The sequence below is a fragment of the Anas acuta genome, chromosome 10 (assembly GCF_963932015.1).
Source record: "Anas acuta chromosome 10, bAnaAcu1.1, whole genome shotgun sequence".
NCBI lineage: Eukaryota > Metazoa > Chordata > Aves > Anseriformes > Anatidae > Anas > Anas acuta.
In genome coordinates, this window is record NC_088988.1 from 2275979 (window position 1) to 2292512 (window position 16534).

Sequence of the window (16534 nt, forward strand, 5' to 3'; positions counted from 1 at the left end):
CCAGTGTCTCTATTTCATTGTGTAACTAAGCTCTCCAAGCTAGAAAGTAGATTTTCTGTCAAGAAAATAATATAATTCATCCTTCAGAATGAGCCAGTTCATTATGAGCGGAGTCTAATCAGATGTCAGACATGGTGATACTTCAGTCTGTGACAGCCTGCTGAACCGTATTGTAGTTGCAATGAAAGAACAATGACCTCTGTGTTGCAGCTGCACTGAGGGAAGGATATCTAATTGTTTGTTACATTCAGCTAGATGCAACATGCTGTCTAAAATGGGATTGCAACTTTCTAAGCTCTTTACTAAGCTACCTTGTTTGATGTTTAGTATTAAACTTGACCTAAAGAAACTGTCGGTGAATTTTCTTTCTCTGTTGTGTAATTAGTGTTGATAAAACCGAGTGGTCTGATGTGTGGTATAACTCAGAGTTTCACATTTAGTGTTTTTTGTAGTGCTTCTACCATTAGATTTAAGAATGTTCTTGAATAACCTTTAAAAAAATTAAAATGAATTTTACTAGTGATAATTGACTAATCGAGTAAAACAAGTATTAATTCATCTACCTGACTCACTGCCTGCCAGGCTTAGGGTCTAGGTGTCATACAGATATGTTATGCTAAGCTGAATTTATTCAAATAAGTTTCCACTTCTGATAGAAGAGTTAGGAGGCTGTGTTCCTGGTTAAGGAATTCAACCCTAAAAATAGTTGCAGACAATACTTCTATGTAAGGACTCCAAAACTGTGGTAGGCAAGCCATTTCAGTAGGAAGAAAGATTGGCACAGGTTAAGAGTAATGCCAACTCCACTAATACTATTTAAGGGTTCAAAAAGCTAACAGCACTTCTTTACCTGGAAAAAAAAAAAAAAAAAAAAAAAAGCTTAGATGCTCTTGCAGTAGCATAGCTTGAGCAATTGGTTAAAGAAGTAGCTTGTTTGGTTCCAGTAGGCTGTCTTATTTTGATCAAGGCAGGTGTCCTGATAAATGGTTAACAACATGCACATTAATTCTAACAAATGACCAATTTACTTCTGGTGTTGGTAGTTATTTGCCTTTCTGACAAATAATTTTGACTGACTTTCTTTTTGATGTGGCAGACCTGAAGTGCCTGAGTATTAGCATATGGAGAACTGATTGTATAATCAAATCGTCTTCAAAGATTGTGCAGGATGACTTGAGGGCCTGAAGAGATTTAATGTTTGCAGTTAGAACTGATAATACTACTACTTAGCACTTGTGAAGCGCTTTGAAGATGTAAAGCACTATCTGAACACACCCTAACACCGCAACTGCGATGGAGAAACAGTTGCAGAATTAACTCTGGTTAATATGCAGTAGAGCCAGGTATATGTTGACTTCAAATGTGGCGGTTCAGTGGCAGTTGTGTTACTACTCCACTCCTTCTTGATCCCAGGATTTCTAAATAGAAATGATGTCAAAACTGAGCCTGAAGTCTGCAAATTCTTGGCTGCCAGGCTGTTAATAAATTCCTGTTTTGGAATAATTGGATGCAGAGAGAAAAAGATAACTTGGTCCCATCGTTGTGAAAGCTAATGGAAATTTCTGTGACTTAGCTGTAATATCAGGAGTAAAATACTTATTGGCAAGCAGCTGAGTTATTTGTCTTCAGGTAAGAACCTGGTTTAGAGCACTGGTGAAGTAAATCTCTTGAATGACTGTTCACTCAAGTTTGCAGCTAAATTTGGAGCACGCATCTTGCTCCAGTTCCAGTCTTGTCTGCTGGATCCTTGTGTAGCGAGGCTAACACCTAGGCAATCCTGTATGTAGTAGGCACTTGTTTTTTTCCTAACTGTATAGGCCTATGAATGTTTTGCCTAGGATAAATGAGATATGATGACAAGTAAATGTTGGTAAATCTTACTTTGAAAAATAATCCGTTTAGATTGCAATCATGTAGCCTGGGTGATGGGGCTAATGCTAAGCTAGTAGGCTGAAAAAAATACTTGGGATTTCAGGAAAATTGTGTGATTTTGTCCACAGTGTATTGCTGTATTTTTTATTATTATTTATTATTACTTTTCATAATCTATACGATCTCTTCGGGATCCCATTTCTCTTTGAAAACTAGAACAATGTGCTCGGTGCAGATGCAATTTTTTGTCTACGCTTTCTCCCTAAATAGGGATGCTTACATAAATCAGGGAGCGCCGGGGTCCTTATGCAGTTGTGGTGAGCAGCCAGTAGGTGTCAGCTTCTGATAAGTGCTTCTGGATGCTGCTTGAAGATCAAAAGGGGTCACGATGCCAAGTACCTGTGCAAGTTACCTGCAAGCGTTACTAAAGTGTTGCTTTTTTCCCAAAAATACAGATCTCACGTTTCTGAGGTGTCTTCCAGAAAACCTCCTGACCTACCCTAGTGCCTGTGCTGATGGGTGTCAAACTTGCAAGGAGGAGTGTGGTACGGGCAAGAAGGACATCAGCCTTGGGTTTGGGAGCTTGGGCACGGCTTCTTGTAGGACACCCGGACTCGCTTGCTGAGCTACAGCTCCTCAAAGGTACCGTGCCCAGCTCTCAAGGGCAGCTTTTGTTGCGCAGAGTCCAGGCTTCCAGGCTTTTTGCCCGTATCTCCTATCCTAGAAGGACAAGAGGCATTTGTTAAAGAATGTGTTCCTCGGGCACTGTTGTGAACTTGCATCCAAGGACATTCACGAGGCAATTCACTGAGACAGGGGCGTGGAGGTTGCTTGTTCTGCCTGTGTGCTTGCCAGGCTGGCTTTAAAAATATATATATGATCCTTCAGGTGATCGATGAGAAATGGCAGGCAGCTTTCTGCAGTGCCTCTGCAGAAAGGAGAGTGACACAGCAGCAGGCCTTGGCTCGGTGTCCGTGTGAACAAGGCTTTATACCGGCAGCAGAGGCAGGGGGAGACGCGAATTTTGCCGAATTTCTGGCACCGAGCTCCGCTGTGCGTGAGGCACCCGGCGGGCGGCGGCACCACCACCGCCTCCTCTCCATCCTCCTCCTCTCCTCCTCCTCCCCTCAGCGAGGAGGCCGTCCTGCGGGCGGCTTCCCCGCCTCATACGAGAGTCCCTCCCCGCTCGCCGCCCCCCCCCGGCGCCTCACAGGGCACAAAAGGCGGCTGCATGGTGGCGGCCCCAGCGCCCGCCCGCCCCGCTCCGCTCCGCGCCCCGCTCCGCGCCCCGCCGCCATGTCGGGCAGCGGCGGCCCCGCCGGCACCGGCAGCACGGTGAAGAAGAGGAGCCCGGCGGGCTCGGCTTCCTCGCTGGCTCAGGAGGAGGAGAAGCAAGCGATGGAGAAGATGCTGGAGGCGGCGGGCGGAGGGGCGCAGGAGAACGGCTGCGCCCGCTCGCCCTCGCCGCCCGCCGCTGAGGCTGAGGGAGAAGGGGAAGGGGTGGCCCTGCAGCGCTCCATCACGCTGCTCAACGGCGTGGCCATCATCGTGGGCACCATCATCGGCTCCGGCATCTTCGTCACCCCCACCGGGGTGCTGCGGCAGGCCGGCTCGCCGGGCTTGTCTCTGGTGGTGTGGGCCGTCTGCGGGGCGTTCTCCATCGTGGGGGCTCTCTGCTACGCCGAGCTGGGCACCACCATCACCAAGTCCGGCGGGGACTATGCCTACATGCTGGAGGTGTACGGCTCGCTGCCCGCCTTCCTCAAGCTCTGGATAGAGCTGCTCATCATCCGGCCCTCCTCGCAGTACATCGTGGCCCTGGTCTTCGCCACCTACCTGCTCAAGCCCATCTTCCCCACCTGCCCGGTGCCTGACGATGCTGCCAAGCTGGTGGCCTGTCTGTGTGTCCGTAAGTAGCCGCTGTCCTGCTGCACGGCTCCACGTGTCTCCTGCTCGCTCACCAATTTCCTCCTTGCATGCAGCAAAACCCAGCCACAGCAGCTGGCTCCGTCCCCGTGCTGGTTGCAGGCACGTTTTTTGGCTCTGTTTTGAATGATGCGAGTGGAAAGCACGGCACCATCCCAAATAATTCAAGCACGAGGATTCCCTGGCTGGCGATTTTGGCCTAGGGAGCCCCTGTGATTTGGGACTTGCAGCAAGCGCACACGATAAATGCGGTGTGGGTTCGGTGCATGTGCTGGGATGGGATTTCTGCTGCCCCCAGCACTTCGGGGCTGCTGTGTGCGGGTTGGGGTGGGAGCTGCTGGGGCCGGGGAATTATCTGCTGCCAGCAGCTGGTGCTGAATGTGGCCTGTGCTGCACCACCCAGCTGTTTGCTGCACCGCTTTTGAGGCATTTCTCAGCTCCATGTGCACGGACACCATGCTTGGAAACTGGGGTTATTGCTTTCTTTTTTGCTAGCAAATGTTAATTCCTGTGAGCGGGTGCCTCACAGAGGAGTTCATTCGTGCCACAATGAACTTAACGGCTGCTGGTGTCTCTGCTGTGCCACGTGCTGCTGCAGCTCTCATCTTTTCTCTGGTATCTTGAGGTCTGGGGCTTTGCCAGTGAAGCCCCATTTTGTGTTCCTCTGGCAGCTGCAAAGTCACCCCATCCAGATCCCCCATTCTTTAAAATTTGGATGTTTTTCTGCCTTTCTTCCCTTATTTCCTAGCCAGTCGGTGTTCCCCTCCACTGGTAGTTGCTGTGCCATTGTAAATAAACGTTCAGAGAGGAGCTATTCTATTTATTTATTTATTATATAAAACATTTATTTGGTGTGGGAAGTTAGTCGTGTGATTTTTATTTTCTGAGGTTGTGAAGAGAAGCCCGTTTGTGCTGTCCAAAGGGAGATTGTGTTAGAGTCCTTCACCCTCTGAGGATCGCAGGCATTCACAAGTTGTAGCACGTGGTCTTTGCGGGAAGATATATTATCTGTAAATGTCTTCATACACAAGGGACCGAGTCTTTTGATAGATACTGTATATGACTAGCCAGCAGATATAATAACATAAGCAACAGCAGGGCAGCAAAGTGTACAATAATTAACAACATAATCAAGAATAACCTACTTTTCATCTGCAGGAACTCTGCCAAAAGAGCTTGGTTCAGGTGTCTCTGTTCCCATTTTACTGGTCAGAAAATAAATACAAGCGTAAAGTAGACTTGCCTGCAGCGAGATCTCTTCAGAGACAGGGCGGATTGCATCATGACACTTCTTGATGCCAGCTCTCCTTCCCACTTTTTCTTCTCTAATAAATAGTTTAAGTTTCTGCAGCTTTCTTACGCTAGCAATTAGTACTTTTCCCGAAGCAGAATTTGTTCTTGACCCTTTACCTTGAAACGCCAAAGAAAGAGTTGCTGGTTCCACAAATCTGCGTCATTTCCATGTGTTTCTTCTTCAAGCTTTACTCCCACCACCCCTGGCTACTAGATTGTTTATGCTTTGGGTTAAATCTTTCTTTGTCTCCTCTGCTTTAAAAGGTTAGTTCATCGCGCATTGCCTTCAGCAAGTTAGTTCTCTGCAACTTTGATTTCTGGAGTTAGCTTTCCTGCTGTCTGGTGCCAAAACCACATCATGAAATGGGAACAATAAACGAAGTAAATCTGGTCCAAGGACTAAGCAAATCACACAAAGCTTCCACGGACTAACAAGCCGCTTGCTACGTGGTTGTTCCAGGCATGCCCCTACCCAGTGACTGTGTTTTTTGTTGGTTCTTTTTTTCAGGAGCCCTAGCGTAGGAAATCTGGTCATAAACTCTAGAGCATATGTTAATGAGTTATCTCGAAGAGGGAAAGCATGGTTTGAGAAGCAATGGGGGAATCTGGGGCCCTGAACAGTTGATGACTTATGCAAGCAAAGCCCAGCCATCTAAAACAGTACCAGCTGTATTCTTTGCAAAAAGTTTGAGTGTCAACATAAAATGTAATTGACTGTATGGTTTCTCATAAGAGGAGAAATACAAAGTTACTTGTTTCCCCTCCAGGTGTTACTGGTGTTGAACAGTTGAATAAATTACGTGTTGTTCAGTATTTGCCACCATGGAATGCAGAAACTGAATTCCTAGGCATTAAGATAATCTGAATAAATCACAGTCTTGAAAGAAAAAATATGGTTGGAAGAGGGAATTTTTTTCCTCTTAATGTGCTGAAGAAAACAAGGTGGGTGGTAAGTAGAATTTAACTTCAAAAAGGTATTTTCTGAAATCAAGATTGTAATCTACAGTCGGTTGGTATGCGAGGCATATTCCACAAGACATCACGGATGCTTAATTAAGGTTGTCAAATAAAAGTGTGAGAATTCATTACAAGGAAGTCTTCCTGTAGCAAGATGGGTCAAGCAGTTTGTCATTGGTGTGGCTTATTTTATGTTCACTGCGAAACACCCAGTGCTCCCTAGGTGTAAGAATTTGCAGGTAGCTTAATTAGCGGTTTTCAGGCAGTGGGTTACTTAAGTAGCTTACGGTCATATAAACTGCATGTCGTTTAATGTGAAAGATTAGATGTCTGATACTTCTAAGGCTGATAAATCATAAAAAGCAAATGCTAAAGGATAATAAATGCAAATTCCGCCTGATATCTAAGTATTTTTTAACAGAATAAGTTAAAGTTTGTGAAACTGAGAATTTTTGGATAGGCATGAAAATTCAAGAGCCATTTGAATTCTCTTAATATGATCTCTTGTAGACTAACTTTGCCCCTTTTAGAGAAGATGGACAGAGAGTTACTAGGTCCTGACTTCTCATAGTTGATAACATCAATATTGACAAACTGATAAACCTTAACAAAAATCATTAAAAATCACAGAGCACAGCCCAACGCTTGTGTATGTTCTGCAGGTGGCTCAAGGATAGGAAGTTTCAAATTATCCGGTTAAAGATAACATACATAGTTCTTACTTCCAGCTGCTAATTTGAAGATTTTCAACATGTGATAGCTCTTTGAACTGTAGTACAATAAATTTCCTGTAGAGAAGGGAGACGGGATAATGTTGTTTCCAGACATGAACTCATTCTTGCTTGGTGTTTCACAAGTGCCTGAACTGTTCTTCCTACACACATTCTTATACACAGCCTGCTTCGCACCCCTTGTGTGCTGCATAACAGGTTATTTTATACTTGACAACATAATCTGCTCCAGAGAAGCTTGAGAAACTCTGCCAGTTGCATATAATTTTACTCTTGATCTCCAATGTCAAATGACTGATTTGAGTGTTAGCTTCTCAAGCCTTTTATCACTTATTAATTATATATGCTAATCTGGCAAGAATAACCCCAGTATTGCTGCAGTGATATCTGCTGCTGCCAAAGCTCCAGTATTTTAATCTTCCTGCAAAGTTCTCTAGGCTTCCTTTGCCACTTCTGAAATATTACTTTGGGCACTCCTTCTGCTAGCGTGGAATTCCAGCAAAATGAGCACATACTTGTCATTTGTCTCTTGTTATGAGCATCCTCGTAGTGGAGGAATAGTAGCAGTCAGTGCAGAGTTGAGTTATATCTACCAGCACGTGTCATATGGAAGCTTAAGTGCCTGCCAGCCCCTTGAGTGCGTGGTGAGTTAAAGGAGAATAGCATCAAATCCAGGGTCTGGCAAAAGTGTGCAAGCACGTGCCTTGAATGCTTGCCAAATTATAGCTATAGTCTATAAGTGAATATTCAGTGGCAGCATTTCAACTAGAAACCGCTCGTGTTGAAAGCAGGAACGTCTTTATCTGGTACCGATGTTTTACTTTAAACAGCTGGTCAAACAGCTACCCAGATTTAAAGTGAAGCCATAGGTGGATTTTGAACTCATCAGCTATTAAATGGTAAGTAAAGCAAGCATAAAATACCTTATACATGTCTAAGATGGGTTTATTCTGCAGCGTTGATGCTTGGAATTAATCTGTCAGGCCAAGCGAGGTGTAAAGCTCTGAAGGCTTTTTTTTTCCTTTTCTTTGAGTAAGGTGGATTCAGTAACCAAGCTGCATCTGTAAATGTGAACTTGTTTGATCAGAATGGAAGGAAGGGGTCTCTGTAGGATCCCTGCTGTACAGCTGATGCTGCAAGACAGAGATTGCTTTCTTAAAATCTGCGTTTAATTAGAGAGAGGAGCATTAATGAAAATAGCCTCTGACACTAGCAGGACTCTCCTGAAATGGATGAGGGCTTGGAGGACTCTTGTAACACAGCAAGCAACTACTGCATTTCTTGGCACCCCTCTCTTGGCTCTCACAACAAATGTCCCATTAAATTTTATTGTATTTGAATGATTTACATTACCACTGAGATCCTTTGGAGTCTTGCTCTTCTAACATGAACAAATTGGGAAGGCTTTTTCAGAGAAACTCCCCATAATCAGTCTAATTCAAAGCAACATCGCGAAGTATTTCAAGTATTCCGGTAGTCTGGCAGTCCCAGTGTGTCCCAATCCAAACGCGATGGACAAGGAAGCAGTTTCTTGCCAGGCAGCCTACAGAGCTGAATTCTGCCCCCCTGCACGGCATAGGTAGAGGGATTTTCACTAAAACCTGCCTGGAATTTTTCATTAAGTTCATGACCCAGGATTTAGCACTCAGTGCTGAAGGCCAGCCACCCTCCTGAGGATTTGTGGAACCTAATTCAGTAGAGCGAGGGGAAGGTGTGTAGCATAATTGTGATCCAGGTAAGAATCTGGAGTAGCTGACCATCTGTTTTGCAAGGATGGTGACATCTCCGTGGGGCTTAACATGCACATAAAATATTAGTAAGGTTTTGTTTGCTGTTTAGAAGATAATTCATATGAAATTATGGTAATCACGTGCAGCTTGAGATCCAGGCTCTGTAGTATCTGCAAACCTGAAATTCTTCGTGGAGCTCTTCCTTTGGGCAGTCCCTGGTGCTGCCTTTCTGCCCCGTGCTGCACTAGGTTGGCACAGCTCTCGAGAGATGGCAAGTAAGTGCTTGTTTATTTAATCTTGCAGAGTTCTGGAAATTTGAGGGTGTGGATGCTTCTGGGAGCTGTGATACATGACGAAATACTCACGTTATCCCCCCTTGGTGCTAACTTCTCTGTGTGCCTTTCCTGAGCCTGGTACAGCACCAGAGACTTTCTGGAACTGAAAGTTGGCTGAGAGATGGAGCTGTGACAGCGGTCAGCTTTACAGCCCCTCTCTTTGTGGTCCTGGGCAACACGAACTGAAATGAGAAGCATTCCTTTCCCCAGGGTGGTGGTTCTTCTGTTCTTCCCACCTCATCTGGAGGTGGTTATTGTTATGTGCATCTTGTTGCTAACCCTCTTCTTCCTCTGGTCAGTGTATAGATACCTCTTCCCTCATTTCTTTTCCACTCTGTAACCAGTGAAAGCACCGACTTTATATAGCCTCCATGCCGCACACCACATTTGTTTTGTTGGCTGAAGCTAGCCAAAAGGGCTGCTTGTTAGAGACATCCAGGGTTCATGGTCTCAGCGGGGAGGTGGCTCTAGAAAGGATCCTTCTTAAATCCAGTGGGAAGGCAGCCTTTGCCTTCTTTTACCTGTCACTTGTTGATGTGCTCATCCCCTAATTCCTCAGCATTGCTGTTCTGGGAAGAAAAATGAAAAGGAAACTGCTTCCAGGTGTGATTATTATTAATACAAGTTAATTTTAGCATAGACACATTCTCTCTGGGGCCAAGTGCTCCTTTCCAATAGCCTCATTTCTCCAGGGAGTGGTCCTTGAAGAAATATCTGTGGAGGAGGTTTTCCTTCTGCCTTTTCTCTCCACCAATGTGCAGGGCATGAGGCTTCACCCAGTATCTATCAAGGTGAAATTTCCCAACCCGTTTTCTGTGCACACCCTTGTATGCGTGTCTGGTGTTAGGCTTGTGCTATTAGAAATAGGTACCTGAGGCTACAGGGAGGCTCTGTAGCTTCACAGCTGCCTGAATGTAAGGTGGTGGTTTTTTAGCCTTAGTAAATAGTTAAGGTATTGGTTTCACAGAATGATTGACGTTGGAAGGGACCTCTGGAGATCATCTAGTCCAACCTGTTTAAACTACTGTAGTCAGTGTAGTGCCCTTACTTGTTTGTACTATGTAGAGTAACTCTTATTTTAGACGTGTCTAACCTCTTGTGGGCTTAGGAAGCAGTTCTCACCCGGCAGAGTGTTCTCTTTAAAGCTTGTGGACTACTTTGTTTCTGTGCTATGTACTGGTGTCATCCCTGTGGCTTGCTTCTCGGTGGCCACGTACTCAGCTTGCCTTGTCTCTGCTTGAAACGTGTGTGCACGGCCCCAGCTAGGAGACAAAACATGTCTGCACTTTACAAAGAGAGGAAGGAGCAGCTCTGGCTTTAGGATGCAGCAATAGAAAAGAGCTTGGAACTGTTCTGTAATTACAAGGAGAAAATTAACATTATCTCATGGCAGGAGGTAAATGGAAGCATCGTCTTAGGATTGTAAGGACTAAGTACTTTAGAAATGTGTGAGATATAAACAGGAGTTACTGCATGATTCATCCTGTGTGTGGTCAGCATTACAGTCCCTGTTTTCCTGGTAGGAAAGCTGAGGTGGAGCATTTCTCTTCATTCTTCCTCATTCTTTCCCACAACGTGTTCCACAAATTTCCCTGCCCTACATTTCCCTTTCATTCTGTTCTCAAAATATCATGAATAGGGTAAAATATCATGAATTCGTGGGTAACTTGCAGTAAGTTAACTAGATTTATATATTAAGGCAAGCTGCTTAAATACATTCATCTTCATTGTAGAGGTGTATACAGAATTATATAGGAAGTAGGAAGCGCTGCAAACCACGTCAGGGAAACATACAGGAAATAAAATAAAGAACAAAACTGATACTGTGCAAGGCTCCCCAGGTAGTGTGTGACCTCACGCAGCGTGAAGGCAGCTGTACCAGTATCTCAAGAGCTCTTACACCCGTTTCAGAAGCACTTCACCTGAAAAGCTGCTAAAGATCTTGGGAAGGCATTAAGCAAACACTCGTGGTCAACAAGTCACATAGGCTGCTGGAATCTGATCCTTTTTTCCCCGTGAATGAGGATGAGTGCACAGAGCTGTAGATCTGCTGTTCATCCATTTGCATTTTTTCAAATGCAGCCACCTCGAACGCTGTCTTTACTCCATCTCCGGTCCTTGGCTGCCTTCCATTACCCGTTGCAGCCCTGCCCTCTTCTAGGGAATAATTGCCAAGACCATTTCATCATAAATGCCAAGCCCTGGCTTACCTGTATTAGGGCTCCATTCATGCACTGTTTGCATTGGGCAGAACTACATGCTCCCACAGGGGAGCTTTACTACATCCTGCCCTTGCTTTTTAGACACGGGAGATGTTGTTGCACATAGTGCATTCATCATGGCCTTATTCTGTGTGGGGACTGTCACAATCCCTTTCTGTATCTGCTTTGTAGGGATTTATTCCCATTGTCACACAGAAATCATATCTGGGAGGGATCTTGGAACTTGAGACCACAAAGCTCAAAGGAATATGCCCATAAAATAAGAGGGAGTGGGAGTAGAGAAGATATTGTGCTGGATCCTATGTTGTTTTAGTCAGCTTATCCTTCGTTCCTATCAGTGCAAGGGGGAAATCACCCAGTTATGCCTCTGAGTGCCAGCAGAACAGGTTAAGTGACGTGCCTGAAGCCATTTGGGACTACTACATTTGGGACAGATAAATAATTGAAACCAGACCCTCTGTTGTCTTTATAAAGCCAAATGTCTCCTTGAAAGCCCCTGGCTGCCAGGTCCTGTTACCTTCCCTGTGCCAGGGGCGGCTTGAGTGGCTTGGAGTGCAGCTCCCCTGGGAGCTGGGCTATTTCATACGAGAAGTCACCAGAAGAGATGAAGGGGTGTGCAGTACTTTGTATGTTCTGCCTACAGCTGAGTATCTTCTTCATTTCTACCAAGGATTTTTTAAAAAAAAGATAGCACCTTCTTTTACATTTCAGATCTCTGCAGCACTCTCACTCCTGTTATCCCAATTATGTGAAGCCTTTGGAGAGGGGCTGCTGGATCAGGCAGATGGTGTCACTTCAGATTGTGCTGAAATTCTTATTCCTAGACTCACTCCTGAGAACAGCTCTGATAGATCACACCGAAGGGCTGCCTTGCTGCCAAGCTGGTTTCTGACAGCCGCCAGCAGCAGTGGCTTTAGGAAGGGTGCTACAGAAATTAGGGCAGCGTGGTCTGATCTTTCCCTGTGTTGTATCATGGTGCTGATTTATAGCGTAGCTGTGACTGTGACTGTGAAGCTTTCCCTGTTGTTCATGTAAAGCAGTTCATTTCAGGTGAGTGGAGAAGCGCCAGGAGTCCCTCAGCCCCTGCTTCACAGGGCAGCACCTCAGATTAAAGGAATAAAAAAGGGGTAAAATGTTGTGTTTTAAGAAACCCCAGCCCTCTGGTCTCCTGAGAAGTTTAGCAACCACTGGAATTTGTGTTGGAGTTTTACTGAAAAAGCACTTGGTCTGTTGCTTCATGTTGGTGTCTGTACGAGTCTTTCTAGTGAGTGAGACTGTTTTTGTTTTGGTTTTGGTTTGTTTTGTTTTAGCCTGTCTGATGTTGGAAAACATTAAAGTGTAATAACTCTACCACACTCCTTTAGGAAAGACAAATATTATTCCATGGTGGGAAAAGCAAAGCAGAGAGATCGTGGCGTGAAGGACTCTGAGTCATGACTAGCATGGAAGATCTCAGCCCTATTCGCAGTCTCTGGCCCGAAGTGTTTTCTTATTTTTCCAAAGCCTGGTTATCTGGCACTGATATGTTTCTGAGGGCTGAATACAGAAGCTTGTGGTGCTTTTCAGTTTGGGACCGTGTAGAAGCTCTTGCCTTTTATGTACACTGCTGCAGTCCCGCAGCCCAAGCAGCCGACTTCATACAGAACCAGAACATGAAAAACGATCCCGGCGAAGTCGGTAGTTACCGGGGAGGCTGAACCAGCGATTGTCAAAGAAACAGAATGCCTAAATGGGGAAGAGAATGTAAATGGTGCACCTCCAGGGGCTGCCCTTGCTAACGGGAAAAGTGTGCTTTTAGATGGGTTAGCTCATCCTTTAAATATCCCTCTGTAAACAAGGGGAGATTTATTTTTAGCATAATCGCTGGTCGAAGTGAATCCTGGATCCTCGGTTCCCTCCCCAGCAGGATTCACCAGAGGTGTTTTTGGGAGACGAGCTGTCCTGTGTGCTTAGTGTCATTTCACAGCTTCCTTCTCTCCTCTTCCCTGCCTCCCCGTTGCACAGACACCCAGCATGATGACTTTGCTATCTATTTTAGTATTTTATCCTCTCCTGTATATCTGTATGGATGTGTCCGGGTCTCTTGCTGCAGGGTGATAGAGCCGTGGCCCTGCTAACCTGGCACTGCCGGCCTGGTGCTGAAAGGCCTCCAAGGCCGTGCATGTGGTGTCTGCGTCAGGGCCTATCTGCCTGGAGCAGCACGTGGCGGGGGGGCTGTGTGATAGAGGCAGCGTGACCAGCCTCAGTGCTGTTCCTCATCGCCTGCTCTCTGCTCTGTGTGGAGGCAGGTCGCCCAAAATGAGGCAGGTCGCCCAAATGAGGCAGCTCGGCCGAAACAAAGCGGCTCGGCCTTGCCACCCTGGGTCAGTTCGCTCATCAACTCCAAGTGCCCAGACACCCTCGACATGCCAAACGGGCTTCAACTTCATGATTCCCCCAAAAAATTGAATCTGAAATTCCTCATTTACTGCTGCCTTTCGTTCTTGTAGTTTAAATTGGATCCCTTGCTTTGCTTTGTGAAGATTTCCAGCTCTCTTTTTTCCAAGCTTTATCCTCTTGTGTTTAAATGATGTTAGGTCCTAGGGCTTTGCAAGGGAGAGGAAAAAAGCCAATGGTCCTGAAAGAAGGCATCTGGGACATGCCTTCTGCTGCACTGGGCCTGGCTTTGTTCTTCCCCACCTAAAGATCCCCTACAAGCTTTTTCTACAGCCCTTAGCTGAGCAATACATGGAAGTGTGAATCCTCTTAGCCTGCTGCATATCGCCGTTGTGCTGTGGTCATCGCAGGCCCTCAGACCTGTGTGTGAATGACTGATGCAATTTGCATCCCTTCTTGCCTCTGTGTGCTCTGAGTCACCAGGAAATCCTGTCACTCTGTGGCGCTCACTTGAGCGGGAACCCTAAATTTAATCATTGCTGTCAGCCCCAGAAACTGGAGTCCCTGAAGACTGGGGCCTCTGATGCCAGCTGTGGGCACATCTGAGTGTTTCTAAGTTCCAGCAAGGCTGTTCCTGGGCTCTGGGATTTCCTGAGCAATTTCCACTGTGCTTTCTCACAGGCTGGGCAAGATGCAGGGCGGCAGACAACTGATAAGACCCTTTTAAATGTCAGTGCTCATTCCTCCTCCCATCATTTTACTTCTCACTTTGCATTTTTTTGTGCTAGTCCCACTCATGCCCTGCCTGGAAAGCAGGATGAGAGGCTGTGGGAGCGTGCCTTTGCTCTGAGCTGACAAGCAAAAATTGGAGAGGGGAAAAAAAAAAAGGAGAATTGGGGTTTTCCTTGTGATGCTTAGTGCGTGTCGGGGGTCTAAGGGCACAAGCCATGCAGCTTCTGGTATTTCTGCCTTTATCAGTCTTCTGATCCCCTGTTCTCAAGCACCCCACGGGGCTCAGCCCCATGGGGACAGGCTTTGGGCTGGAGTCTGACCTGGTGAAGGTGCGGCTGAGCCCCCTCTTATTTCCTCTGGGGGCTGATGAAGGCTGAAATACCTGCACCAAATACTCTGGGCTTTTAACTGTGAGTACAGATATAGCCGATAACCTCTGGAGGGTCATCTGTGTCCAGCCTGAATGTCTGGGGGAGCAGCTGCTTGGCTCTGGCAGGGGCAGGGGGGGGGTCCTGTGAAAACGAGCTGCAGGATGTGGGAAAGAGCCTTTGCCAGAGTGAAAGGGAAATGGGTGGCAGGCATCTGAAGGACCGCAGTAGCCAGGTTTTATTCGAGCACATCCTGTAACAGAGCAGCGCTGGTTGCCTTGCTCTGTCCTCTCCCAGCTTTAGAAAAACTTGCCTGGCTCCTGCAGAGTAAAAATACAAGCTGCAACCTGAGTGGGAAAGGATCAGAGCCCGCAGGGAGAAGCCTCTGGCTAAAGAGGGAAGGTTGACGTCCATCCACTCCTCCCCGAGCTGCTCGGTGACTGGTTGGCCCTGGGGGCATGTCGCGGGCCGTGGTGGTGGTGGTGACAAGCCGGCTGGCAGGACGTCGAGGGGACAAGGGGTGGCTTAGTGCACGGGGACAAGGAGGAGGGGAGGGCATCCAGCACGTGGGGCACTGTCACTCTCTCTGTGACATTTGCCCGTCTCTGTAGCAAGCACTGGGGAGCAGGAGATGACCAGGGCACAGAAATAGCAAGTGGCTTGGACAATCAATAAAGGTTTTAACAATTATTTTCTCCGAAGCAGTTGAAACTCAGCCAGTAAGTGCTGTGTTTGGCAACAGCTTGAGGATTTCATCAGATCTGGATTCCCTTCCCTTTGCACTGCTGACCTGCAGGCTTTTTTTGTTTCATAGGTTGTTGATTGTGTCAGGGCTGCTTGCTTTTCTTTTCTTTTGTGCAGTGGGCAGCACAATGTGGCCTTGGTAGCCTTCTAGGTGCTATTGTTAACCAAGTAACAATATATCACTTCTGGAAGTTGTCCTGACATTTTTGTGGTGTTTCCATGCAACATTAATTGGATCAACTTAAGAGGGATTGCAGCCGAGTACTTTGAGTCTAATGGTTGCGGTAACCACTTTTATTTGTATGCCCTCAGAAATGTACTTTGCAGTGCAGAAGGGCAGTTCCCTGTCCCAAGGGGTGCATGCACCATTCAAACTGCCTGCTGCAAAAATGAGAGAGAGAATAAAGAAGTACATAGCTGCAAAGTCTTGTTTTTTGACAAGTTACTATTTCAGATCCCAAACAAAACAACTCAAAACTTGAAATTTGTTACTGAAAATGTGGCAAATTTTTGAAGAACACAGAGTTCTGAACTTCAGGCTGAAAGAAGTCAGTATGTGATCCTCAGTGATTGAAGGCTGCTTGTGGCTGGTGTGATATTGGAATGGTCTCGACTCTGTCAAGTCACTAGAAAGGAGCTCCTGAAACCATCGCATGTAGTTGCACTCGTGAACTTCATGGAATGTGTTTGTTGCTTTTTTTTTTTAAGAGACACTTCACATTTGTTTAGGTTTTGGCGAAAAGCAAATACCAATTTGTCATAATTTGTTTTACTGAAAGCTGATGTGTCTCTTCTTGTCCGTTTCTTTCAGTGCTCCTCACAGCAGTGAACTGTTACAGTGTGAAAGCTGCTACTCGTGTTCAGGATGCCTTTGCTGCGGCAAAACTGCTGGCACTGGCTTTGATCATCATTCTTGGCTTCGTTCAGCTTGCAAGGGGTGAGTACATTTCCTTTTTCTTTTGAATGTGGTGTGTAGTTGCAGCAGAATCTAGGAATTGGGGATAAAACCCAACAGTCCTGTCCCAAGTATTTCAGAGCTAGCAGAAGTGTATTGCAAGCATCTTTTGATTTCTTGCATGCTCGTCCGATATTTCCAGCTTGTGCTTTGTAAGGGGCTGAGTGCACTTGTGCATTTTATTTACAACATTTTTTATTTACCTCACTAAAGTATGGAACATCTAAGGCAAGTTCACAGGGAAAGCTCATGCTAGAAAAAGGCTCAGACAGCTAGCTCAGCCAAGGCTGCAG

General features: G+C 46.1%; 1 protein-coding gene across 2 annotated transcripts in view; it reads left to right on the forward strand.

Annotated features, from left to right (window-relative positions):
- The first annotated feature begins 2607 nt into the window (after positions 1-2607).
- SLC7A5 (solute carrier family 7 member 5) overlaps positions 2608-16534 on the forward strand; it is a 40203-nt gene continuing 26276 nt past the window's right edge. Inside the window, exons 1-2 of one of the 2 annotated variants that reach the window (XR_011100063.1) lie at positions 2608-3781; positions 16098-16223. Coding sequence is in view for 1 of the 2 variants with exons in the window: in XM_068693774.1 (XP_068549875.1) it covers positions 3169-3781; positions 16098-16223 (739 nt within the window). In the remaining variant the exon portion in view is untranslated. The remainder of the gene's footprint in view (positions 3782-16097; positions 16224-16534) is intronic. The other variant, XM_068693774.1, reaches the window with a different exon arrangement.